The 25,862-nt window shown below is 44.4% G+C and overlaps 1 protein-coding gene across 5 annotated transcripts in view; it reads left to right on the top strand.

Annotated features, from left to right (window-relative positions):
• Positions 1–24,922, top strand: part of ST3GAL5 (ST3 beta-galactoside alpha-2,3-sialyltransferase 5) — a 50,150-nt gene extending 25,228 nt beyond the window's left edge. For 2 of the 5 annotated variants that reach the window (XM_025927267.2, XM_086700679.1), the window contains exons 2-8: positions 610–733; positions 3,771–3,882; positions 8,906–9,010; positions 13,261–13,604; positions 17,369–17,555; positions 19,280–19,438; positions 23,812–24,922. In XM_025927267.2, the coding sequence (XP_025783052.1) occupies positions 610–733; positions 3,771–3,882; positions 8,906–9,010; positions 13,261–13,604; positions 17,369–17,555; positions 19,280–19,438; positions 23,812–24,060 (1,280 nt within the window). In that variant the 3' untranslated portion in view covers positions 24,061–24,922. The remainder of the gene's footprint in view (positions 1–609; positions 734–3,770; positions 3,883–8,905; positions 9,011–13,260; positions 13,605–17,368; positions 17,556–19,279; positions 19,439–23,811) is intronic. The other 3 variants (XM_086700680.1, XM_025927268.2, XM_025927270.2) reach the window with 3 other exon arrangements.
• Positions 24,923–25,862: the final 940 nt, after the last annotated feature.

Consider the following 25,862-nt stretch of genomic DNA (forward strand, 5'->3'; position numbering starts at 1 on the left):
TCCCCCACCTCCATGCCTATCCCCTTCCTGATTTTTTTGAAGCAGATCTCATTTTTCCTGTTTCATCTGTAAATAGTTCTGTATGCACCTTTAAAAGGTAAAGGCTCTTTAAAAACTAATTAGACTTTTTATTTGGGGATAATTGTAGATTCGTGTGCAGTTGTAAAAAAATAATACAGAGAGATCCCATGTACCGCTTACCCAGTTTCCCCCACCAGTAGCCTCTCGCAAAACCATAGTATAATATCACAGCTATGATATTGATAGGGATATAGTCAAGACACAGAATATTTACATCAACACAAGGATCCAACCACACCCACTACCCCTTTCCATAACTCCTGACAACTACCAATCTGTTCTTCGTTTCTGTAATTGTGACCTTTCAAGAATGTTATATACCTGGAATCATATAATGTGTAAACTTTTAGTATTAGCTCAGCATAGTTACCTCTAGATTCATTCAAGTTGTTGGCTGTATCATTAATTCATTCTTTTTTATTGCTGAGTAGTATTCCATGCTATAGATGTACCCCCTAAAGGTCTTTGTAAACACAATAGCCTGACTCTCCCTCTTTTCCCCCCTCCTGGCTGCTTCTCTCTTCACAGCAATGCCCAGTGAGTATAACTGTGTGAAACTGAGAAGTGATTGCTCAAGACCCTCTCTGCAATGGTACACCCGAGCTCAAAACAAGATGAGAAGACCCAACCTGTTGTTAAAAGACATCCTCAAGTAAGTATGAGCCCTGGGACCTTACGATTGCCCTGACCAGGTCAGCTGTGGGGAGCTGGGAGAAAAATGCAACAGGCCCTGAAGGATGGCTCTTGTAATTGGTCAGAAGATCATACAAAGGCACATTTGAGTAAGGATTCAGTGCACAGATGTCTGGATTTATGCATCAGGCTTTACTTAATGATAGGACAGTGCCAGCCAGGGAGGCACCATCCCGAGAGAGCAGCTCTTAAGTGCACAGCTCTCCCTGCCATTACGTGACCAAACAGGGCTTTTCCTCTTAGCTATTTTAAGTTAATCTAAAAATATGGCTAATTAAAGTCCTCTACAAGCTTCTGAAGAGCCTTAAATATTGAATACTAAAAAAGATGACTGGTGTTTCAGCCAAGTCACCCTTATATCCTAATATGTGGTATAATTGTTAAAGGAGGGACCTGGCAGTTGCATTTGGTAGCAGCCAAACCAAGTTGAAAATCACCCTTTTGAAAATACCACTAATTTAGGAGGTGTAGAAGGAGGAAGGTAGGAAAGGGAAATGTACATTAGTATCTTCCAGCTACTTTTGACACCAACCGATATTTACTGAGGTCTGACATGCCTGGCACTGTGTTGGGTGCCGGCCTGTGGCTGTGAATGAGGTACACCTGGGCCAATGGCTGTTCACAGTGTGGGCGAGAGAGTCACGACGGGGAAGTACCGTGCAGTGTCCTCAGGGCTGTAGGCATTGGGCCTGCTTTTTTGTTTTTTAACATTTGTTTATTTATTGAAAGAGTGTGCAAGCAGGGGAGGGGCAGAGAAAGAGGGAGACACAGAATCCGAAGCAGGCTCCAGGCTCCAAGCTGTCAGCACAGAGTCCAACACAGGGCTCAAACTCACGAACTGTGAGATCATGACCTGAGCCCAAGTTGGACGCTTAACCAACTGGAGCCACCCAGGTGCCCATGGGCCTGCTTTTAACACACTGTTCTTTTCCCTTCCCTTTTTTCTTTTTTTTGGTAATCAAGAAAAGGGATTACTACATGCACTGAATGTAATTCCTTTTGGGGGGTGCTGGGGAGAGGAATAGGTAGGTAATACTGCATTCACAAGATTTAAAATTCAAAAGGTATTAAAAGTACTCAGTAAAATATCTTCTCATTTCTGCTCCCCACTTAAAGATAACCAATATTATCTTGTATATATAAGAAATATTGTGTGTGTGTGTGTGTGTGTGTGTGTGTGTGTGTGTGACCCACCCCCCATTTTTACACAGATGGTAACATCCTATTCATGTAACATTGTCCTCGATTCCAGGGAGAAATTAGGATGCTTGTCCAGGTTTTCTTGGGGGATCCTGTTGAAATAAGAATCAAGAAGTCTTGAACACACTTTCTAGCAATACTGTCCTGCATTATCCTCCTCAAATATTAAGAAATATTTAGCATCTGGTGTATATAGTATACTGTGCTAGATGCTGTATTTTTAAAACTGCCCCTTTCTTTAGACGAGAGATCATTTTACCCTTAAGGTTATTCTTTAACTTTGTTTTTTCAGTAACACAAATTATGTAAAACAGTGGTTCTTAAACTTTGGTTTAAACTTTTTTTTTTTTTTTTTTTTTTTTTTTACTGTTTATCAGTATCACTTGGGGAGCTTATTAAAAATGAGGTTTTGAGGGTGCCTGTGTGGCTTAGTTAACCGTCTGACTCTTGATTTCAGCTCAGGTCATGATCTCAGTTTGTGAGATCCAGCCCCACTGTTAGTGCAGAGCCTGCTTGGGATTCATTGTCTCTCTCTCCTTCTCTCCCACCCCTCTTCTGTCTCAGCCCCTCCTCCCCTCAGCCCTTCCCTCTCTCTCTCTCAGCCTCTCTCTCTCTTTCTCTCTCTCTCTCAGAAAATAAATAAACTTAAAAAAAAAAAGAGGTCTCTAGAACCAGGACTAGCCTTAAATCTTTTATCCTAATCCTGTGTGTGTATGTATGTGCATGTGTGTATTTTAAACTATACAATAATGTGAGTTTATCAGATCTTTAAAAGCAGTTTTTTTGTAGATGGTCTTAAGGGTAGCTGGTGGTTCTGTCTCCCCTCAGTCAGCTTATCTCTGGGGGTAGAATCTTCGGAGCAATAATGAGGAGATTGTTCATTTTGCTTTCTTATTCTTTTAAGGGCTCCCAATATTTTCCGCCCATTTTTTATTGTGGTAAAATACACATAACATAGAATTTACTGTCTTAACCATTTCTAAGTATACGGTTCAGTGATGGTAAATACCTTCACACTGTTGTGCAGCCATCACACCATCCACCTGCAGAACCCTTTGCATCTTGTAAAACTGACACTCTCTACCCGTTAACACTAACCACCCCCCCTTCCTCCCTTCCCCCTGACCCGGAAGCCACCACTCTTTCATTCTCTGTGATTTTTGACTACTCTATGTACTTTATATAAGTGGAATCATACAGCATTTGGAAGACTGACAGTATTTTATTTTATTTTTTTTTTCAACGTTTTTTATTTATTTTTGGGACAGAGAGAGACAGAGCATGAACGGGGGAGGGGCAGAGAGAGAGGGAGACACAGAATCGGAAACAGGCTCCAGGCTCCGAGCCATCAGCCCAGAGCCTGACGCGGGGCTCGAACTCACGGACCGTGAGATCGTGACCTGGCTGAAGTCAGACGCTTAACCGACTGCGCCACCCAGGCGCCCCGCCTGACAGTATTTTAAAATGGCAAAAAATTGAAGCTGAGATTCTATAGCTCAGAAGATGTTACTTGTTTTTTTTAAGACCAGTGGTCTGCATCGTGATTCATATTTTATTATGACATCTTTGCAGAAACAAGTTTTCTCTACTTTCACTTATAACAGAGAGTCATAAATGACTATCTTGTCAGGAAAATAAGAAATGGTGGCCTAAGTTGACCACTAAGGTCACCTTAAAGACTACTTTCATGCTGCATGGCAGACAGACTCAACGTGGGGTAGGTTTTCACTTATTTCTTATGATTTCTCTTGATTATCACATAACCATGTCATGATGCCTAATTGATTTTTTTCCAGGTGTATATTGCTTGTGTTTGGCGTGTGGATCCTTTATATCCTCAAGTTAAATTATACTACCGAAGAATGTGACATGAAAAGAAGGCATTATGTAGACCCGGACCGTGTAAAGGTTAGATATTCCATTGGTGTGATTTAAATGAAAAAAGTTCCAGGCTTATACTTAAACAGAAATGTCATCTCTAAAGGGTTATAAATAAGTGGTCACGAAAGTTATAAACGGAGGGAAAATACTTCATCTTAGCACTCCAAAATCAGGGATGACCCTCTCCCCCACCACCACCAAAAAAAAATAAATCCAACCCACCCACCTACTCCCCCACCTACCCCCACACCTACCCCACAGTATTGTTCCCGTTTACCGAAGTCGTGGCAGGAGGTGGGTTGCATTTGACACACCCCAGGGCACCTGTTGTGGAGTTACTTTGCTGTGATGTTGCCAGTGTACATGTTCTTAGAACAGGGGCAAGTTCTTTGGGTATCACCTGTCATTGCTGTGTTTTATTTTTCATTTTAATGATTTCACACTGTATTTCAAGATTTTTTCCCTTCAATTTATATTCATTTTTCTAGATCAATTGACCTATTAAATGCTAATTTCACTGCTTAGTTGAGTAGTTAAATGACCCAGTAATTTCACGTCCTGGACGAAAGAAGAGATGATTTTAAGTAAGGTAGCATGGCAGTAATGATAACCAACATGTATAGGTGCTTTACATATATTATTTAATTTCCATCACGTCTGGGAGCTACCCCAGTGTTCTCCCCCTCTTACAGATGATGGCTGGGAGGTTAAGCTGCTTGCCCAAGTTAAATGTAGTTTAGTTAATCTTGTTTAGTGTATACTGTGTAACTATTCTCAAAGTGCTTCAGCAACATAAACTCATTTTACCCTCATAGTAGGAACTGTCATTACCTCCGTCTCACAGCTGAGAGGAGGGGCACTGAGAGTAAGTAACCAGTTTAAGGTTACCTTCACTAGTAAGTGGTGGAGTTGGGGCTCGGACTCGGCCGTGTGGTCCTAGCTCCACGTGACTGCTGTCTACCTGGGTAGGGGATGTCCCCAGAAAGGAGCCAGAAGTTATAGGGAGGGTGATGCCGAGAGTAGGAGGGAGCTTACATTTCTGACCTAGATTCAAGTCTAAATGCCACTTAGTCAAAAATGAGACCTTGGGCAAGTTACTTAATTGTTTTGAGTCCCAGTTTTCTCAGCTGTGAAGTGTAGACAATATCTGTATAATAGGGTAGTCCTCGAGGTTGAATAAGATAATATACGCAGAACTCCTTTTCTAGTCAGGGTATTTGTTCACATGTTTTTACCTCAATCTGTATGTGCTTCGAAGTGCCTCACACGCTATGTGGGACAGGTGGGTATAAACAAGAAAATGAAAATTAATACTTAATAATTACACTTTATTATAAAATACTATTTTTATGAAATATTCTAAAATAATTAAATAAAAAAATAAACGGCACAGCTTGGCCGATGCAGAACCATTGTGTCTCACAGAGCCTGCCTTTTTGTGCTGTATCTGTCCCCAGAGGTTCGCTGACTCTGCTGATTTTTCCAGCATCAGCACGTCTGCTGTGGTGGAGCAGGATGTGTCTAGCGCCTCTGCTCAGGCTTTCCGCCTCCCTGTCTGGCTGGCCTTGCGGTCGCCCCGGTATCTGTGCGCTCTTCCCTTTCCTTCTTTGCCATGCTTATCCACATTCTCTTTCTCCTGTCCATTTCATCAATCATGCCGTTAGCCGTCTGACCAACTGCAAAGATAATCACTCTCGAGTCTCGTTTAATTGAGGAGAGATGGGAGCTCTCGCATACAAGGGTCCAGCACACCATTTCACAAGTACAAGGTGGGAAAGATGTGCTTTAGTATACCTGGGGTAAAATTAACTTGGCAGTTTTCGTGCCTGGCCACCGCCATCTGTGTTGGCCTGTGCCGTGGCTGCCTACAGCTTGTCCTTAGCTACATTAATAGACCAGGGATGCTCTGCTTGTCCCTGCAGAGCTCAGACAAGTGCTCTGATCATTATGGCTATTACTCTGTAAAGTTCCCCAAGGAGTCCTAGTGACTCCGGAGGATGACCAGAGAAGAGACTCGAGACCATGTCCCTGAGGAACCTTTGAAGCAATGGGAACATTTGTGCGGCCCAAAGGAGAGAAGGACTGGTGGAGGGCATGTGGCAGCTACTGTCAGCAAGCCAGAGGCCTGGCCTATGGAAGGGTCCGCTCTGCCCGGGTGGCCTTAATGGCAGGGGTGCAGATCAGGGGATGGCGGCCAGGCTGAGAGGAGAAGCGTTTGATGGTCGGAGGCATCTACAGTTGGGATAAATGGGTGCCTTTGTGGCAAATCTCTAAAACTCTTTAAGCACAGCCAGGGCCTCCCAGGTGCCCCTCCTTACCTGCCTTTCTATAGCCAGGCATGCCCCACTGTGGCTGGAGCAGTATTTCTGAAAATTGAATCTGATATATTGCTTCCCTGTTGCAAACTGTGATTTGTTCCCATTACCTTTAGAATGTCCAGACTCCTTAGTCTGGCCTGTAGGGCTCTTGGTGGCTTGGTTCCTGCCAATCCCTTCAGCCTCCTTTAGCCACCCCATGTTCCAGCACTGCCTGAACCGGGGCCTAAATCTTAAATGTTTTCACTACTCCTTGGCTGAGCTGCTTTCTTTCTTCCTCATTTTGGTTTTGTTGTGCACTTCCCTGGTAACTAATGACGAACATTTCCTTGCATGTTCATTGGCCATTTATATATCTTCTAAGGAGAAATATCTGTTCAAATTCTTTGCCCAATTTTTCATTGGGTTGTCTTTCTATTATTGAGTTGTAAGAGTTTTCTATATATTCTGGAGACCAGTCCCTTATCAGATACATGGTTTACAAGTATTTTCTCCCATCTTGTGGATTGTCTTTCCACTTTCTTCATGGTGTCATTTTCAGCACGAAAAGTTTCTAATTTTGATTAAGTCCAGTTAATCTATTTTTTCTTTTGTTCTTTGTGCTTTTGACGCCAGACCTCTGAAATCACTGCCTAATCCTGTGTTTTCTTCTAAGAGTTTTATAGTTTTAGCTCTTAAATGTAGGTCTTTAATCTGTTTTGAGTTAGTTTTTGTATATGATGTGAGGCTGGGGGCCAACCTTTTTCTGTTGCATGCGGATATCCAGTTTTCCCGGCACCATTTGTTGAAACGATTTTTCCCTATGTTTGCTACAATCTTTCTAACTTCTCTGGCTGGAGCCCCACCCTCCCTTTGCCCCTCTGCTACTCATCTTTTACATCAAATCTCAGCTCAGGAGTTAGGTTTTCTCAGATGCCTTCTCTGATCATCCTTCTCTCTGTCTTCTAGAAGCCTCTTCACACCTTAATCCTAACATTTACACTGTAGTATTTTAACTGTCTTTCCACTTGTCCTTTAAGCAAGCCCTTGGGAAATGGGGATTGTGTGCTAACATTTTCTATTAATGAATATATACTTAGGTATATTAAAGTCCAGGGAGAGGAGAGATATTACTGAACCATGGTGTGGTGTCTCATCTCTCAACTCCAGATTGTGTAGAACATCCACAGTTAAGTAACAGGCAACTCTTCGAGTATTTTTCAGTAATATCCATTAAGTTTAATGTCCCTTTAAGGAATAGGTGAGATACCTCCTCATATCCACCAGTAGACAGTAGACAGAAAACAAACAAACAAACAAAAACCATCTTGCCATCCCCTTCCCTCTAAACCATGGAATATGAGTTCTCCATTTAGGCTGATGGGGCCAAGTTTTAAAATCTAAGTTCACTGCAGGACCAATAACAGCCTCTCAGGGCTGCCAGTGCCCTGCCCTGATTGGCTCCAATGAGGATTCCTGACCAATCCCTGGCAAAGGGGATGGGAGTATCTAATGGGCGAGGTCAGCTTCCCAAGCCCCACTGCCTGCCTAGAGAAGGGGTGATAACTGCCTGAACAGAATTAGGGCTCCCTAAGAAGAAGGAACAGGAAATGGAGACCCAGTAGCAGTCCACAGTGACCACCACATCGAACCAGTTCTAAAAGATTCTGAAAGACCATTATTTTTTCCAATGATAAAAATAACACCAAAAATTCAAATAATACAGAAATGAATAAAGTAGAAAGTCCCTTGTAGTTTGTGGAGAAAGAGGGGGGAATCAGCTGATGGTTTTATAAGTCAAACATGTTTGTGAAAATCGCGGTCAATTTCACAAATTAATAAAGTAGAAAGTGAAAACTTGCTACAACCATGGTGGAATTAGGGATAGTTTTTATTTCATTACTTGAGACTTTTTAATAGCTTTTTAACATTGTCGACGCTGTCAGAATGCCCCACTTTTCACAGTGGTCCTGACAGCTTGTCCTCTGCATGTGCCTCTGAGAACTTGCCACATTAGACAGACAGCAAGAGTTGGAGATCAGTGAGGATTTGGGTGGGGAATAGCAGAAGAGAAGACTGAAAATGAGCCGGGACCAAAGAGGGAAAACCCTTGAATGCCACACTGAGCAGGTCCCCAATTTGATATCTGGTCACGTTTCGTTAAGGCAAAACCAGAAATCCTTTCTCAAGTCCCCGGAATGCAGGAAATGTCCAGGGAAGCTGGCCGGTGTGGTCCTGGTGTTCTCAATGGCTGTGAGGCGGTGTGCAGTATGAGCTCTCTGCAAAGAGAACCCTGTCTCCAGACTGTTGCTGGACATTGGTCCTTACCACCAAGAGCACTGGGGCAAATTTGAATTGTTGTAGATGTATGTTAGCAGAAGGTGGTCTCAAAGCCATGAGGCCTTGTTAGCTCTGTTGATGATATTCAGCAGCTAGCAACGTTAGTGGGACCCTGCTGACCCTGTTGGACTCTGAGCATTGCCTAGTTGTGCTGGGCCTGGCCTGTGTTAACACAGCTACAGAAGTGTGCCCGTGGCTTTTGTCCTTTCTATTTAAGGACGCCCCTTAACATACTGTTTCTTTAAAAAGACTCACAGTGGTCTCTGTGGGGACCCGGACACTTTGAAAGTGCATTTCAGATGTGAAATTGCACTTAAAAATGTTTAAGGAGAGACAAGGGCACATTCATGTCAGGTCACAATCAGGTTTGGGCTGCGTGGTAGCAGCAGTTTGAACTTGGCCCTCTCTCTTCTCAGCTAAAAACCACATATCACCCTGAGGACTGCATTTTGTGCTGTGTAGTTAATTATGGCCAAATGTGCTTCTCTCTGACTCTGCAGACCTGCTCTCACATAGCTAAGGTAGGCAGTATAACCTGGGCCGAGGTATTAGTCCAGGTGTCTGCACCTCTAGACCAATTCTTTTCCCCTCTTAGCACTGCCTCCTTGCCCCAGATCATCCTCGGATATCAGAGATGAGGAAAGTGAAGTCTTGACCGAGGGTTAGATCTTTAGTCAAGGTTACACTGCTGGTTGACAGATCTAGAACCGGGTCCAGCATCGAGATCTTCTGATTGGTTTTTCTTAATGGTTTACTGTGCCAAAATACACACACCATAAAATTTACCCCTTTCAAGCATGCAGTTTTGTAGTGTCCGTGCACTTACACAGTTACACCACCATCACTCCAGTCCAATTTTAGAACATTCTGTCCATCACCCAATGGGTAAGTTACCTCACCTGTTGTAGTCTGTCCCCACCCTCAGCCACCAGTCCCAGGCTGCCACTGACTGTCTGAGTTTTTACTGTGGTACTCTTTCTGTGACTCGGTTATTCAGATTTTGCCCTACTTTTTTAACTGGGTAGGAGTTACAGATGGTTGACTTCAATGTGAGTTACATGCGGCAGTAGCTTTGCTCACGGTTCTCCTGCAGCTGTTCTCACATGTTTCGGGTGGAGTGTGTAATGCTGTGGGCGTCAGAGCAGCCCCTAGGAGGAAGAGGCCAGCACCAGCCTGGTACACATCTGGCATTGAAAGCGTCATAAGGTAGCCCATGCCCTCAGCTCATGTGGTCTGTGGCTGCATTGGGCTCCTACCCAGGTTTGGTGAGCTCTAGCCCCAAAACCCTCCTCCAACCTCAGTGCTGTGCCCTGTCCTCGATGTAAAGGACTAAAAGAGAACATTGCCTTTTACTAAGAATTATGCCATTTACTTCTATTTGGAGGACCATTATCCTAAAAATTCTGCAGTAGAAATGAAAGCAGAGACTGCTGAGGAAAATCACTTTGATTTTTTAAATACCCTTCAGTGAATTTTCACATTGTGGTTTTCCATGGCAAGTCGCCACCTCCCTGACAGTCGGAACTACCAGATGTCTGTTTATTCTTAGCTGTGGGCAGCCAGCAAGCTCAGCCTGGAAGACGGTTAAAACACCGAAGCCCTCATTTCCACGCCTTGATTTGAGAGAAGCGGGAGTTTCTGTATCTTTTCGACAGTCGCCAGTTCTCTGCTTCCCAGTGGTCCTCCCAGTGATCCTTCCCAGTGGATGAATGCCAGCCAGACCCCTCTGCGTCCGTCTGTCCTTGCCTACTCTGGCTTCCGGCTCTGGAGCTTTCTGCAGCAGGGCAGGGGAGGGTCACAGCCCCTTCTTTCATCACGGCTCTGGGAGGCGAGGTTCTCCTCCCCGGGCTTTTCTCATTCGAGCTGTGGAGGAGGTGGGGGAGAGGCTGGAACAGCTTCTGGTTAGAAGAAATGGTCCCAGGGGCTTTCTTGGGGCCTGTCCACACCTCTAAATGAGGTGAAACGAAAGGAGCAGAGGAACTGCTATCGCTGTAGACATTGCCGGTGGCGTTCAGAGCATGTGCTCGCCCGGGACGGATGTAATCACACCCGCGGTGAGTGAGGGCAGGCGCAGTCCCCGTCACAAGGTGATGACTAGGCCTTGTCCTCTGCCCCCGGTCTAGACAATTAAGTCTGAAGCCTCAAGTGGAGCTCTTTGCCAGAACGGAAATGGAACGAAGTTTCACTCCTTCCAAATGAAACTTTTAAAGAGAAAATTTGGCAGCTCAGGAGAGCCGAGCCCAGGTTTCTGGCTTGATCACCTACTTCTCTTTCCAGTCATGAGCCCATCACTAGTCTGCTCGGGGTTTTTTCGGGCACTTCTCAGAGGTCCATTTCTATCCTAGGAGATCTGCAAAACCAGACGCTTGACATGTCATTTTGGCCTTTTGTCCTCTAAAACTTGCTGTTCACAACCCTCAGGCCTGGGGTCTAGAGTCAGATGTGTGTGGTCTTGTCTGTTTGCCCTGCCCCCGCTGGTGGGGTGTTAAGTCCCTGCTGGGTGCAGAGTGACATGGGCTTGGCAGGCCTTCCTTCCGGTGCTACTCGGGGTCACGACTGGTCCTTGCCTGGCTTTCCTGCCGATTCCTCACGAAGATGCCAATTCATCTTTAAACCCTTGTTCTCAGTGGTGGTGTTTATGTGCTGCTCTTTGTGGACAGAGGCTGTGGTTTTAGGAATTTGGGAAGTAATCGGACCAGGTTAGCACACCAGCCCAGCCCTCTTACTGGCCATGCCTCCTTGAGCCCACACAGTGAAGGTACTGACAGCCATTGTGTGAGGTGTCGGAGATCTAGCGACAGGCCAAGGCAGTGGCTGGCATAATGTATGCAGCAGCATCTGTGCTCAGAGAATGTCACTTCACCTTTTTAGAAACAGGGCCGCATCTCAAGATGTAGACAGTGTACTCTTCCCAGATGCTAATAACTTTTCGAAGCTGTAATTTAAAAAGGGGGGGGGGCTTTTGCTATAGTAAGATAGAAGTTTTCCTACAAAAAATTATTATACAAAAATTAGACAATAAAAATAACAAGCCTCTGAGGAAGAACATAGTTGAGGCAAACATTTAAAATTATATACAACAGGGGCGCCTGGGTGGCTCAGTCAGTTGGGTCTCTGACTTCGGCTCAGGTCATGATCTTGTACTCTCTGAGTTCGAGCCCCACGTTGGGCTCTGTGCGGACAGCTCAGACCCTGGAGCCTGCTTCGGATTCTGCCCCTCCTCCTCTCATGCTCTCTCTCACTTGCTCGCTCTCTCAAAAATAAATAAACATTAAAAAGTTTAAAAAATAAAATAAAATTATATACAACAATAATGATCCTCATAATAGTATGGACGCAGTTCAAAAGACATGTTCAGTCCTAAAAATAAATATCCCAGCAAATCTAGGACACCATACATGCATGCACATATGTGTTTGTATGTGCGTGTGAGTGAGAAGATAGCTTGGTGGGAGGAGGGGTAAGGCAGAGCCAAGGCTGCTGAATGTGGAGATAAGGACAAAAAAGTACAGCAATGAGGGAGAACTTCCTGCCAAACAGTTTGGAGGCAGAATTTGGCCAGACTGAGCCAAGAGGAAAGACTGGGACGAATGGCCCTTTGTCCCATGTCCTTCCGTGGGTTGCTGCATTCATCTGGGCTAGAGTATTTGGCATTCAACAGTCGTTCATTATTTAAAAAAAAAAATTTAATGTTTATTTCTGAGACAGAGACAGAGCATGAGTAGGGGAGGGGCAGACAGAGAGGGGGACACAGAATCCGAAGCAGGCTCCAGGCTCTGATCTGTCAGCACAGAGCCCGACGCCAGGCTCTAACTCACAAACCGCGAGATCATGACCTGAGCCAAAGTCAGACGCTCAACCAACTGAGCCACCCAGGTGCCCCAACAGTCGTTCCTTATTGAGGCAAAGCATTAATGTGCAAGGAAAATTGTATACAAAACCAAGGCCAGCTACTTCTATGTTGACGTGACATTATTCCCTGGTTACATGTAGAATAACTTGCATTTCAGACTGTATGAAGCTCATTGCCCCAACTGGTAGGTAAATAAGCCTGTTTCTCATCTCACTAGACAGGAACCTAAAATATGAGATTTTTTAAAAATGTGGTAAAAATCACATAAAATTTACCATCTCAGCCATTTTTAAATGTGCAATATGGTGCTGTTAAGTATATTCACACTGCTATGAAACAGATTTCTAGAACTTTTACATCTTGCAAAACCTAAACTCTGTACCCATTAAACAATAGCTTCCCACCCGCCCCTCTCTCAGCCTCCAATAACCAGCGTTCTACTTCCTGTTTCTATGAATTTTAGTACTATAGAGATCTTATGGAAGTGGAATCGAACAGTATTTGTCCTTTTGCGACTGGCTTATTTCACTTTGTATAGTGTTCTCAAGGTTCATCCATGTTGTAGCCTGTGTCGGGCTTTTACAAAACATGAAATACATCAGAGTATGTATTTCACCCCACATTTATTTTAGGAACAAGGGCAGGCTAGGGGTAGGAGGTGGGGGTATGAGGACATGCTTTCCTTGTATAATGAAGTAGATATTGTTGAGTTTATCTCCTTGTTATGTGATTCTCTCAGGTTTTTTTAAGTTTCTGACCACAAATTAACTCTAAAAGGGAGATGTTTTGTGCTGAAAGACAGTAACCTACGGGGAGCTTTATCAGACATCCCAGGACACAGTGTCATCTGTAAGAGGGTATTTCTGATGCCTGAGAGGTTTTTTTTTTTAAACTCAGCCTGGTGTGATTTCATTCCAGAGAGCTCAGAAATATGCTCAGCAAGTCTTGCAGAAGGAATGCCGACCGAAGTTTGCGAAGAAGTCCATGGCGCAGTTGTTTGAGCACAGGTACAGCATGGACTTACCGCCTTTCGTGAAGGAGGCCCCCAAAGTGAATGAAGCCGAGTACAAGTACGATCCTCCTTTTGGATTCCGGAGGTTCTCCAGCCAAGTCCAGAGCCTCTTGGAGATATTGCCTGAGCACGACATGCCTGAACACTTAAAAGCAAAGAGCTGTAGGCGTTGTGTGGTTATCGGAAGCGGCGGGATACTGCACGGACTAGCACTGGGCCATGCCCTGAACCAGTTTGATGTTGTGATAAGGTACATGGGTTCACCTCTAAAGTTCAGTTCACTGCTGTTGGTGTAGTGCCAGCGACAGTGAGGGGTGCAGGAAGTGCTGCAGGCCCCTGCCTGCAGGGGATTTACTGCTTGAGGAGTTGAAACACAAACCTGAAATGATTGGATGCCCCCAAACTGCGCCGTATCGACCCTAATATGGCAGAACCTTTACAGAGGAGGTGAGGTTTGGAAGAGTGGGTAGATTCAGGAGGAAGCCTGGGTGAGGCAGAGCCAGGAAGTGGACGTGGTGTTGGGGGGTGAGCTAGTGAGATGCCTGGCTTCGGGGAGCAGGGCTTGGTGTAGTGCACCCCACGAGCAGTGCTGGAGGGATCGTGGGGAGCACACAGTCTGAACTCCGCTCATCCTAGATTCTCTCTGGTTTAGCCAGCTGAAAATTGTTTTCCTGATCATAAAAGTAAAATGTGCTCATTCTTGAAGATTAAAAAAAAAAAATACAGGAAAATGTAAGAAAGAAAATAACCACTCATAGCACAAATAACCAACCACTATTAATTTGCTGTGTTTTTTCCACTTTTGTTCTATACACGTACTAATGAGTGCATTTATATTCTTATAAAGTATTTTGCTTTTTTAATCTAGTATTATGAACAGTTTCTGAGGTCATTAAATATTTCTTAGAAAATTAACTCTTCCAAGTACTTACTGTTCCTCTAAATGAGAGTATCAGAAGTTATTTAGCTGTTCTGTTGTGGACATTTAGAATTTTTCAGTTTCTTTGTTATTGTGAAAATGCCTTGCACATTCTCATACTTATGTCTTTATCTCTGATTATTTCCTTTCCAAGAATTCTCAGAATTGTTGGCTTAAAGATACTCGAATATTTTTAAGGCTCTTGATACATTTTGATAAATTCTCCCCATCTGAAGGATGTGTAGAACCAGGAGCACGATGCATGCTGGGCCTTCATCAGATTTGTTCAGCAGGAGCGTGTGGATTTGACCAAAGGCAGGGCAGGCGAGGGCTGGGGACTGGGTGTCGAGTTTGTAGTCCGTGCACGCAGTGTGCGGGCCTGGTGTGAGGCAGAAAAAGTGGAAATGGAGACTGAAGAATCAAATCCGGGAGATATATTGAGAAAGTAAATTGGGGGACTTCCTGACAGCTTGACAGTTAATGGTAAGGGATGCCAGGATTTCTAGTCTGGGGTCTCAGGTGTTAGCAGAACTGCTGTCAGAAGCGGAGTAGTTGGAGAAAAAAATCTCTGGTTAGTGAGGGAGTGTAACAAGATCCGTTTCAGATATTTTGAGTCTAAAAGTGATATGTTCACATAATGCCTTTGTCCCCAGTAGCTGTGATCTCAGGCAAGTTTCCTAACTGTCCTGTGCCTCTGTTTCCTCATCTATAGATGGAGGAAATAATAGTATATACCTTATAGGCTTACATAAAGACAAAATGAGTTCACAGATATAAAGCACTTAGAACTTAGGGTAAAGCATTTAGTGTCGGGCTTGGGGTAAAGGCTCAATGGATGTTAGCAGCTCTGTTTGGAGAATTTGTAGGATAGACGGGGGCTCTGGAGGAGAGGACAGGGGGTGTAAAGTGTTTGTGGGAATGAATCAGACTTTTGTAAGAGCCAAGATAGAAGAAATAGTTGAAAATCTAGATTTTTTTTTCTTAATGTTTTATTTATTTTTGAGAGACTGAGCACAAGCAGGGGAGGGGCATAGAGAGAGGAAGACACAGAATCCGAAGCAGGCTCCAGGCTCTGAGCTGTCAGCACAGAGCTGGACACGGACTTGAACTCATGAGCCGTGAGATTATGACCTGAGCTGAAGTTGGACGCTTAACTGACTGAGCCACCCAGGAGCCCCAAGAACGTAGTTTTAAGGCAGAAGAGGTGCCATGGGCCCCAGCAGCCAGAGAGCAGGAATGATGTGAGGTGAGGGGGCAGGAGGGGGGCCTCGAAGGTTATAAATGTTGGGGTGAAGAAGGATATAGCCACTGCCTTTCATTGGATGCTTCTGTGTGCCAGACACTACCTTGTCTGCTTTAGATGTTCTTGTTCCTCAGTGGAGCCATCACTGTTGGCATCATAGATGAGCACCTTGAGGCACTGCAGGGCCCAGTGTCCGGGCCAGACACGAACAGTCCACATGCAGGGTATGAGGCTTCCAGAACCTAATCCCCAGTCCTGCGTGATCAGCTGAAAGATGTGTGCACAGGCAGCACTGGGGAGGCAGACAGGACCCCATGCCCATCTACTGGTCCGTGACTGGGATACAGGAAGAGAAGAAGAGAGAAGCCAGGAGTTGCAGGCAGTGCACACTCTGGGCCAGAGGAGAGGTGTGGCGGGAGTGAAGGGTGGCCCTGGGCTGGCCTTGCAGAGCAGTGGGATTTGGCTCTTCAGGGAGGAGGTAGGTGGGGAGATCTTAGGTGTGGAGCCCCCCACCCTGGCAGGAGGAGGGAGAGGCTGGGAGAGTGGGAAAGGGGCTGGAAGGTGGCCCAATGCCCAGTGGTGGCCCACACATCACATGTGCTGGGGGAGAGGCCACTGAGTGCTGGGGATAGAGAAGGGTTGCTTAGCCTGATGATGAGGGAGAATATCAGTGAAGAAGTCTTTGGAGGTTAACTTTTTGGTTTGAAACAATTTGAAATTTAACAGAAAAGTTGCAGGAATAGTACAAAGGACTCGCTTTCACCCTTCCCCCCAGATCTCCAACCTGTAATGCTTTATCACATTGCTTTATAATTCTCCCTCCCTCCCTCCCTCCCTCCCTCCCTCCCTCTCTCTCTCTCTTTCTCTCTCTCTCTCTCTCCCCCTCTCCCATTACTCTTCCGAACCCTTTGATAGTTGCAAATATCAAGCCCCTTTACCCCTAAACAAGTCAGTGTGCATTTCCCAAGAACAAGGGCATTCATTCTATTATAGAACTGCAGAACCACGGAACAATGTTGAGAATCAGGAAATTAACATCGATAAAATTTAGACCCTGTCTACATCCTTATCCAGATTTCACCAGCCACACTGATAATGTCCTTTATTTTAAAATAAGAAATGGGAAAAAATAACCACTTCAGGGGCATGCCTTGCATTTAGTCATCATGTCTAATAATATCTTATGATAATCCAGAGGTAGGTATCAGATCTAGAAGAAGTGGCAGCAGAATAGAGAAGGAAGTTGGGATACAGGTGTGATAATACAGGGGAAGAACCAGACAGACATTTTTTGAGATTACAAAACTCTTTAACTGGGTCAGTTTGCTTTCAGAAGAATTCTTACAATTTGCCCCCAAACAATGAGCCTGGTAAGAGCCTTTGTTGATCTGACAGTTGTAAGTGTCCCAAATCCTTGCTTTAAGGATGCACCTGGGCCTATTGCCCTCCTTGGTCCTGACCCTGTCAGTCTAAGTGTGGTTTGTGTCTGCCTTGCCCTGGTTTCTAGGTTTCCTTTCTGCTTATCTTTTTGAATTCCTAGCAAGAACCCCTCATATCTGAACACAGTGGGAAGCCTTCAAGGCAACATCACTGGTGCCCAGAGGAAGCCTAAAATATAATATGTTGGGTTAGCTTGAAAAGGCAGGACTACATGGGATTGCTTGACATTCAGAGTTGAGGTATGGGTGTCCCTCAGGGACGCAAGGCTGCTGGGAGGGATGCCTTCCTCCAGACCCACAGCTCACTCCCAGTCCTAAAAATGCGGGGGACGCAGTGCAGGGACTTTGTATGATACGATAAGAGGGTTGATGGCTTGCTTTGTCAATTTATCTTTTCCTTTTTATTTAAATAGGTTAAACAGTGCACCAGTTGAGGGATATTCAGAGCATGTTGGTAATAAAACTACCATAAGGATGACTTACCCAGAGGGTGCGCCACTGTCTGACCTTGACTATTATTCCCATGACTTGTTTGTTGCTGTTTTATTTAAGAGTGTTGACTTCAACTGGCTTCAAGCAATGGTGAAAAATGAAACCCTGGTAAGCACTAGAAACTCAGCCATCTAGTATTCTTTCATAAGAAGTGGAGGGGTCTCTAAGTGTAATTATAGACTTTTATTTTTTAAACAAACATAGTGGCATACATACAGTTGACCCCTGAACAGTGTGGGTTTGAACTGCGTGGGTGCACTTATGCACAGATTGTTTTCAGTAAATACAGTATAGTATTGTAAATATACTTTGTCTTCCTTAAGATTTTCTTAATAACATTTCCCTTTCTTTAGCTTACTTTACTGTAATAATATAACATATAATACATATAACATACAAAAGATGTGTTAATCAACTGTTTATATTATCAGTAAAGCTTCTGGTCAACAGTAAGCTCTCAGTAGTTAAGCTTTCGGAGAGTCCAAAGTTATCTGTGGGGGCACCTGGGTGGCTCAATCGGTTAAGCGTCCGACTCTTGATCTCAGCTCAGGTCTTGATCTCAGAGTTGTGAGTTCAAGGCCCCCATTGGGCTCCACGCTGGGCATGGAGCCTACTTAAAAAAAAAAAAAAAGTTATATGTGGATTTCAACTATGCGGGGATAGGGTGGTGGTGCCCTAACCCCCACATCATTCAAGGATCAACTGTACTTTGGTGGTGTCTCTAAAATAACTACTCCCTTTGTAGAAACTCAGCAGTACTCCTTGTTGAGAATTACTTTCAGAATTTAAGGTTAAGTCACATGTAGAAACTGTGATCATTACTTAAATGGGAAAATCAAGTTTTGAACCAAAATTGTTACTAGTGATCACCTACCTTACTCACCAGACTTGAGTTTACATGCCTTTTGGCTAATCGAGAAATTAGACTTACTTGGATGAGTATAAACCACTGTGGAGGATTTTCAAAAGAATATATACAAAACCTTTGAGGAATATTCCCAAAGAGATTCTCTAAAAATGCTCTGATAGGTGGTCCCCTTGTTGGAGGAAATTCACAGAATTCTAAAGGGGCAGATGTTGAGGAAATGGCCCTCACTTGGTCATATTCCCTTTTGTTTGTTGTAATAATTAATCACATTACTTTATGGTCCTACCCATGATGCTGAAATAGATTCCAGGAGCCAACTATCTATATACACACAAACTAGCCATCTGCAAAATTAATAGGATATATTACACTTTTCACATAAGCTCCATGTGATGGAGAATTTGTATCTGCAAAGCCTGATTTTGCATAGGTTATGATCTGGACTTTCTGTTGTGTAGAAGTCGACCTAGTTGGAAGATGAAGCACCTATGAAATAACTTTCAGTTACCAGAAGACTTCACAGGACTAGACAGATAGAGCAAAGCCATGGAGAGGACGCAGGGTGAGGGCCTGGTCAGAGTGGGTCACTCGGACACTTAATACCCTTAAATAGGATCTGTTCACCTGGTCTTCCCAGGGACAAACGATGCCTTTCAATCCTAAAAAGGCTTACCATCTCAGGTCATTCCCTGCGGAATTTCCTCCCCATGGAAACCAGAGCCGATGCTGCCCTTCGTCCTCTTGTCCAACACCACATTCGTAAATCAGGTCCTTCGGGGTGGCTACTTTGAGTTGGGTTCTTGGATTCGCATAGATCTCGGTGACTTTGCTGTCGAATGCAGCAGACAGCCCACATGGGGTCACGCCATAACTCTGGGCTGATTAGCAGGGGTGTGTTCTCACCTGCTGCTGGTGGGATAACCTTATTAAATACCCCTAATGATTGCCTGCCTTCTTTCCTTAGCCATTTTGGGTGCGACTCTTCTTTTGGAAGCAGGTGGCGGAAAAAATCCCACTACAGCCAAAACATTTCAGGATTTTGAATCCAGTTATTATCAAAGAGACTGCCTTTGACATCCTTCAGTACTCAGAGCCCCAGTCAAGGTTCTGGGGCCGAGATAAGGTATTGTTGCAACTGAAAGTTAACTGTTCTTCTCTGTGTTGGAAGGGAGACAGCTGTACAACTTTCACTTGGGCTCAGCTGTATACCCAGAAGAGTCATCCAGTGTAGAAATGTAGTCACTGAGCAGATCGATGCTCCGTGTGTGTTTACTATTCTGCATCTTGACTTCAGGGCTCCTCATTGTTTACCTGGCCTTTCCCCTGGTGACTCCTGTCTTCAGTACAGTCAACACGTTAACACTTAGGTCCCTGGGATGTTATTTAAGGTATTCCTAGTCGGTGACTCCATATAACTAACTGCTGGAGGACACTGAAAGACACTTTGGTGGTCTGAAAAGTTCTTTACATTTTTAACTCTGTGTGCTGCTTAAGCGAAAATTGACATTTATCTTCACTTTACAGGTGATGGTAAATAAAGTTTGCCCCCCAGAGCAGTGCTTTTCAGTTGATGCTTGGGTCTCATCCCACACTTTCTGCTTAATTATTCTGTGTGGTGATCTGTACACTGGGACTTTCAAAGCCCCCTGGGTGATATTATTTTGCAGCCTAATTTGAGAACCTTTGCACTATATTGGCTGTTCACTGCAGTAGGGATTCTTTACCCGCATTTAGCCTGTGCTGCCACCAGGGAGGTGGCAATGGCTTTATCACCTATTTCTTTATGATCTGAATAGCTAAGCCTGTGTCTTTAAAACACTTTTTTAAAAGCTGGAAATCACAGCTTTAAAAATCGTTTTGTCTTTTTTTTGAGAGTGAGAAAGAGTGCAAGTAGGGGAGAGGGGCAGAGAGAGGGAGAGAGAGAGAGAATCTCAAGCAGGCTCCACATTCAGTGCAGAGCCTGAATCAGGGCTTGATCCCACGACCCTGGGACCATGACCTGAGCCAAAAATCAAGAGTCAGACACTCAACCGGCTGAGCCACCCAGGCACCTCTTCCTTAAACAAACTTCCAAGCAAAATCTCCCTATATGAAGGAAAGCAAGGAATTTAGAAATGGGGGCCAGTGCCGCTGCTCACACTGAGAGCCTGAGATACTGCCCAGGAGATACTGGGGTTGGTCAGGGTCACAGTTTGCAAACATTGAGCTAGGCTCTTAGATGTAGTCAACCAATAGGCAGATGAGCAGACTCTTCTGTTTGCCCTATGAATCAAATTCTAATTAAAAATGTTCTTTAAAACACCTATGTAAACTCTAAAGGAAGAATTCTGTGTTTCATAGGAAAAACAAATACCTAAATAGGCTCCTTCAAACAAAAACCCAGTTCTTTACTGTGATTGGTAACAGCTAACCCCAACTCTGGCTCCAGCCCCAGGCTTGAGCCATGAACACAGCTGAAGCTCTTCCCTTGGCAGGCTGCCATTTTTCTCAGGCGTCTGCCCTCTCGGGTGCTTTCCTGCCCTCCCATCCCTGGGGAGGACCACGTAGTTTCTGCCCACTGCAGGAGCATGGCCAGGACCAGTCTTTCTGGTCAGAAAATGGTTCCTTTTTCCCTCGCAGAGGATAGTGGCCCTGCCCCCTGGCAGCAGCTGTCAGGGTCCATGATCCGGTTCACTATAGGATAGGTTGCTTTAGCTGCTCTTGCCCACATGGGAGCACATTGGTTCCCCCAGAACGTGGACTTAAAACTTTTAGCCTGTTAGCATCAATTTTTTTTTAATTTTTTTAACGTTTATTTATTTTTTGACAGAGACAGAACATGAGTGGGGGAGGGGCAGAGAGAGAGGGAGACACAGAATCCGAAGCAGGCTCCAGGCTCTGAGCTGTCAGCACAGAGCCTGATGCGGGGCTCAAACTCACAGACAGAGAGATCATGACCTGAGCCGAAGTCGGATGCTCAACCGACTGAGCCACCCAGGTGCCCCCGTTAGCATCAATTTTAACAAAGCAGTTAAAAAAAAAAAAAAAGACTTACATAGACTTTGGTGAGATTCTTAAGTTATGAAGAGGTTTTACTGTAAATATATTCAAGTATCTTTCAATACCTTTCGATTTCTCTATCTTCTCAACTGCCCTGTTTCTTTATTAAATTCCATCATATTTTTTAGACATAGGCAAATGCTCATTTGTGGTTTGTATAGCTTTTTATTGAAGAAGTAACCTTTCAAAAATGAGCAGATTTACTTTCAATAAAATATGAAATTACTGAACAGCAAATGGTATCAGAAACAAAGTTAGAACATAGAATAAGTGGGGGAAATTTTATCATATGTATGATAGTAAATACTCTCAAAGTACAGAATGATCTTATTACAGCAAAAAGAAAAGATGGGCCAATTTAAAAAATGAGGGAAAGATATGAACAGACATTTCACAAAGGAAGAAATTTATACTGCCAAGGAGTACATGATAAAATGTTCAATTTCACCAGTAATCAAATAAAAGTACATTACAGCCACAATGACATTTTTTTCCTATTTTCTTAGCAAAGATTTAAAAGCTTGATAATGTCCTTGTTTGGCAGGAATACAGATAGAATTATAAGTTGGTACTTTTTCTGGATGGTATTTTGGCAGTAGATATCAGCTTTAAATGTGAATGGTCTTGACCCAGCAATTTTACTCTAAAAAATTTTATTATAAGAAAATTAGAGGGTTACGTGGCTGGCTCTGTCAGTTGAGCATCTGACTCTTGATTTTGGCTCAGGTCATGATCTCATGGTTTGTGGGATTGAGCCCTGCATGGGGTTCTGCACTGGCAGCATGGAGCTTGCTTAGGATTCTCTCTCTCCCTCTCTCTCTCTGTCCCTCTGCTCGATCATGCATGCACTCTCACTCTCAAATAAATAAAAACTTTAAAAAATAAAAATAATAATGTGTGTACAGAGATACATAGGGAAAAGCTTGAAAATGGACAACAAACTGATTGCATTGTCAGGAACTTCCTCATACATAGGCCCTTCCAGCAGACAGGGAAGTCTGCTGGATTAAGAGGTATGATTTTAGGGGATATGTTCTGTAGGTAACATGCTCTGAGTGGTTTTTGCAGTCAAATGCTCTACCCCTCTGAGTGGTTTTTGATAGTTTCTGAGTTTCTCTCCATATGCTTGCCCCTATGAGCAGTTGACTTCATACACTCCTTCTGTAAACCCTGATTGAGTTTTCCCGACCTGCTAGGTGCCACGCTGGCCACAGGGTAAGACAGGACACTGCCTTAGGGTCTTATGGCTAAACAGCAGAAAGTCTTCCTTTGGGTTAATTTCTCTTGAATTCAGTGACTGTTGAGTTTCTTTTTAATGAGTGACGTAGATGCAACACACCAAGGAGCAAGAGGTGGCTTTTGACAAATGATGAGCTTAGTAGAAGCTCCTTAATCCTGATTAAACTATGAACTCTGAAGGGTTCGCTGTTGTTCCGGTTTACGGAAAAGGAGAGTTGTTTCTGGAAGCCACAGACTCAAGTAGGATGAACAAAGTAGGTATATTTATTTACATGAAAAACCATGCAACAGAATGTCACTTGCAAGTCAGCAGTGGCCTTCGGCTAGTGCTTAGATAGCTTAAGGCTTTCTGTATTTCTCTCTGCCCTGTGTACTGTCCTCACCCAAAACTGGGACAGAGATACAGAAAGCACGATTCCCGATTTGCAAGTGGAAAGATGGTGGACAGGAGGGTGGCAGAGTGGTGATTCAGTCGGAATCCAGAATGGTTCAGACATTTGGCACACTAGGCCAAAGTCCATAGGATAACGTTTTGGGAGGAACAAATGTGGAGACCCTTAACTGGGGCCTAAAAATTGCCCAAATCGAGGGCAGAACCTGGCTTAGCAGCTATACATGTGAAAAATGACCTGGAAGTGTTTTATTTGCCAGGAGTGTTGGCCTTGGGTGGGAGGCAGCTTCAGATAAGCAGTGAACTCAGTCTTCACTGGCAAGAACTGAGGCTGCTGTGTTCTCTGGCAGAGACTATCCACAGGAGCCCGCAGGGAAGGGCCCAACTCCAGAAATAGGTCCCAAGAAAGATTGTGGAAGGTCCTGTGACCACCGATTCCAGAGCGGACAGACCTTCTAGATACCTAGACCTTCTAGATACGTGTCGTGTAAGAAAAGAAATGAACTTGTTTTTGCAGTTCCGGTCAGTACCTGTAGGACCAGTAGGTAGAAGGCTTAGAAGGAACACTGTTTAGCTTGGTACAGTAACTGCCAAGCTACCTCTTGGTGGTGTGTGAAAAGTGTCCACATCACAGACCATGATTTAGAGTGTAAATCCCTGACTTGGGCAGGAAGTCCGACTTCAGGATTCTGGGATCTGTAAAACCATGTCATGTCTAAACTTGCGGCCCCCAGAGCAGCCTGTCTTACTCTGCAGAGCATGGATAGCCCTTGGAAATCAATGAATTGTGCTCCTAAGCCTTGTTTTGTCTTTTCCTTTTTTTTCAGAACGTCCCCACCATTGGTGTAATTGCTGTTGTCTTAGCCACACATCTGTGTGATGAAGTCAGTTTGGCAGGCTTCGGATATGACCTCAATCAACCCAAAACACCTTTGCACTACTTTGACAATCTCTGCATGGCTGCCATGAACTTTCAGACCATGCATAATGTGACAACAGAGACCAGGTTCCTCCTAAAGCTGGTCAAAGAGGGCGTGGTGAAGGACCTCAGCGGAGGCATCCATTGTGAATTCTGAACACAGAGAAACCTCACTTGAAAATGCAGCTCTGACTCTGAAGGCTGTTTTTCCTAGCCTTCTTGATCCATTTCATCCTGCAAATACTTTGAAGTGCAGCTGGTGTTTTTAACTTTTAATTTAAAAAAAAAAAAAAAAGTTTAGCTCTTCCCACTTTGCCCCCCCCCCCACCTATTTATTTGAGGTCAGTGTTTTTGCACAAACTTTTGTAAGTTAATTTTGAGAATTGAATGGGAAAGACTTTTCAAAGAGACTTGTATGTAATGATGTTTTATTGAATTTTAAGAACGTTATTTAATTTGTAAAAACTCTGTCCATGTCTACTGCACACAGAATACCAGGTAATTAAGTGGAAGGAGAATGGAGGTCACTCCTTTGATGAGAGTCCTGAATGCCTGATTCTGGTTCCTTGTTACTGTTTGGTAGGACAGATGTCGGGGGCACTTCTAGGATGATGTGCTCAGTAGCTAAACCACTAGTCCTGGTTTGGCCATGCTGCTGCGTGAGGCCTGGGCCAGTTGGAGAAGTTCACGGTCCCTTTCTGTTGTCGGGTCTGCCTTCTGTCAGAAGACTTGCAGGAAACAACCAGGGGAAACAACGTCCGTGGTCGGGGAGGGACACAGAAGACATTTTCTAGGTCTCCTGCATTCTCTGAAGCCACCTTAGGCTACAGAAGCCACCGCCTTCCCTGAAATGATGACAACTCTTGAATTTCTTGAGGCTTTTTTTTTTTTACTGCCCTTCCCAAGCACTTCAGCGTTAACCTGAGGTGTTCCACTGTCTGCCTGAGGTGGCTTATCAAAATTAGGGTATAATCTTTGTTATCCAGAGTTATAGAAGAATAAACCCTTTCCAAGAATAATCATGTCTTCTGAAACACTAAAATAAATTGCCTATTTAAAAAAAATTTGGAGGGGACGCCTGCACGGCTCAGTTAAGTGTCCGACTCTTGATGCCCACAGGTTCGTGAGATCAAGCCCCACTTGGGATTCTCTCTCCCCCCCCCGCCCCTCCCCTGCTCACACTCCCACTCTCTGTCTCAAAGAAAACATCAAGTTAAAAAAATTTTTTGTCCTGCCTACGATAGTGTGCTAAAAATTTTTTACAAGAATTAAAAAAGAAGCTTTTGAGGAGCTCCCACAGTCTACTTAATTTGAGTCTCAAAAAAAAAAAAAAAATGTCTGTAATCTGCCTGAAATGTCCTTGGTGGCTGCCAGGTGGGGACCTCAGTGTGGGATGCCGGCAGTGAGTGACAGAGGGACTGCATCCCAGACAGCACAGGGACTGCCGGAGAGATGTTGAGTGGCGAGGGGCCGTGGCTTCCTCCCAGAGAACAGGCTCATTCCAGCTTCTGTCTGTCAATTGGTCCTGTCCTTGTCATCAGAAGATCTGCATCTAGTGTGCTTCCTCCCTGCCACATCTGGGTTCTCATTTCTCCTCGTGCTCCCGCAGCCCGGCCGCAGTTGTGACGCCCAGCCCCTCTGTATCTTTGCATCTGCCGCGTCCCGACCGCGGGCAGGGGGAGGGGCCAGTCCTAACAGACAGGCACCCTTGGATTTCCAGGGCCCTGGGGTCAAGCTTGGAGCCGCCAGCATAGCAAAATAGTAACTCTCTGGGTGGGAGACTGAAAATTTTCTATGGGTTTTGCTTTCTATTTTATCAAATACTGTTTAAGAGGAACTGCTTTGAAATTTTCACCAGCTAAATGACTTAGCTTTGAAAATTGAGACTCGGGAAGATGGTCCACGGCTGTCCTATGTGACCCAGGTAAGGCCAGGCCTATACCACCCATCTCCAGCCCC

The sequence above is a fragment of the Puma concolor genome, chromosome A3 (assembly GCF_028749965.1).
Source record: "Puma concolor isolate L17-30 chromosome A3, mPumCon1.1.hap2, whole genome shotgun sequence".
Classification (NCBI taxonomy): Eukaryota; Metazoa; Chordata; class Mammalia; order Carnivora; family Felidae; genus Puma; species Puma concolor.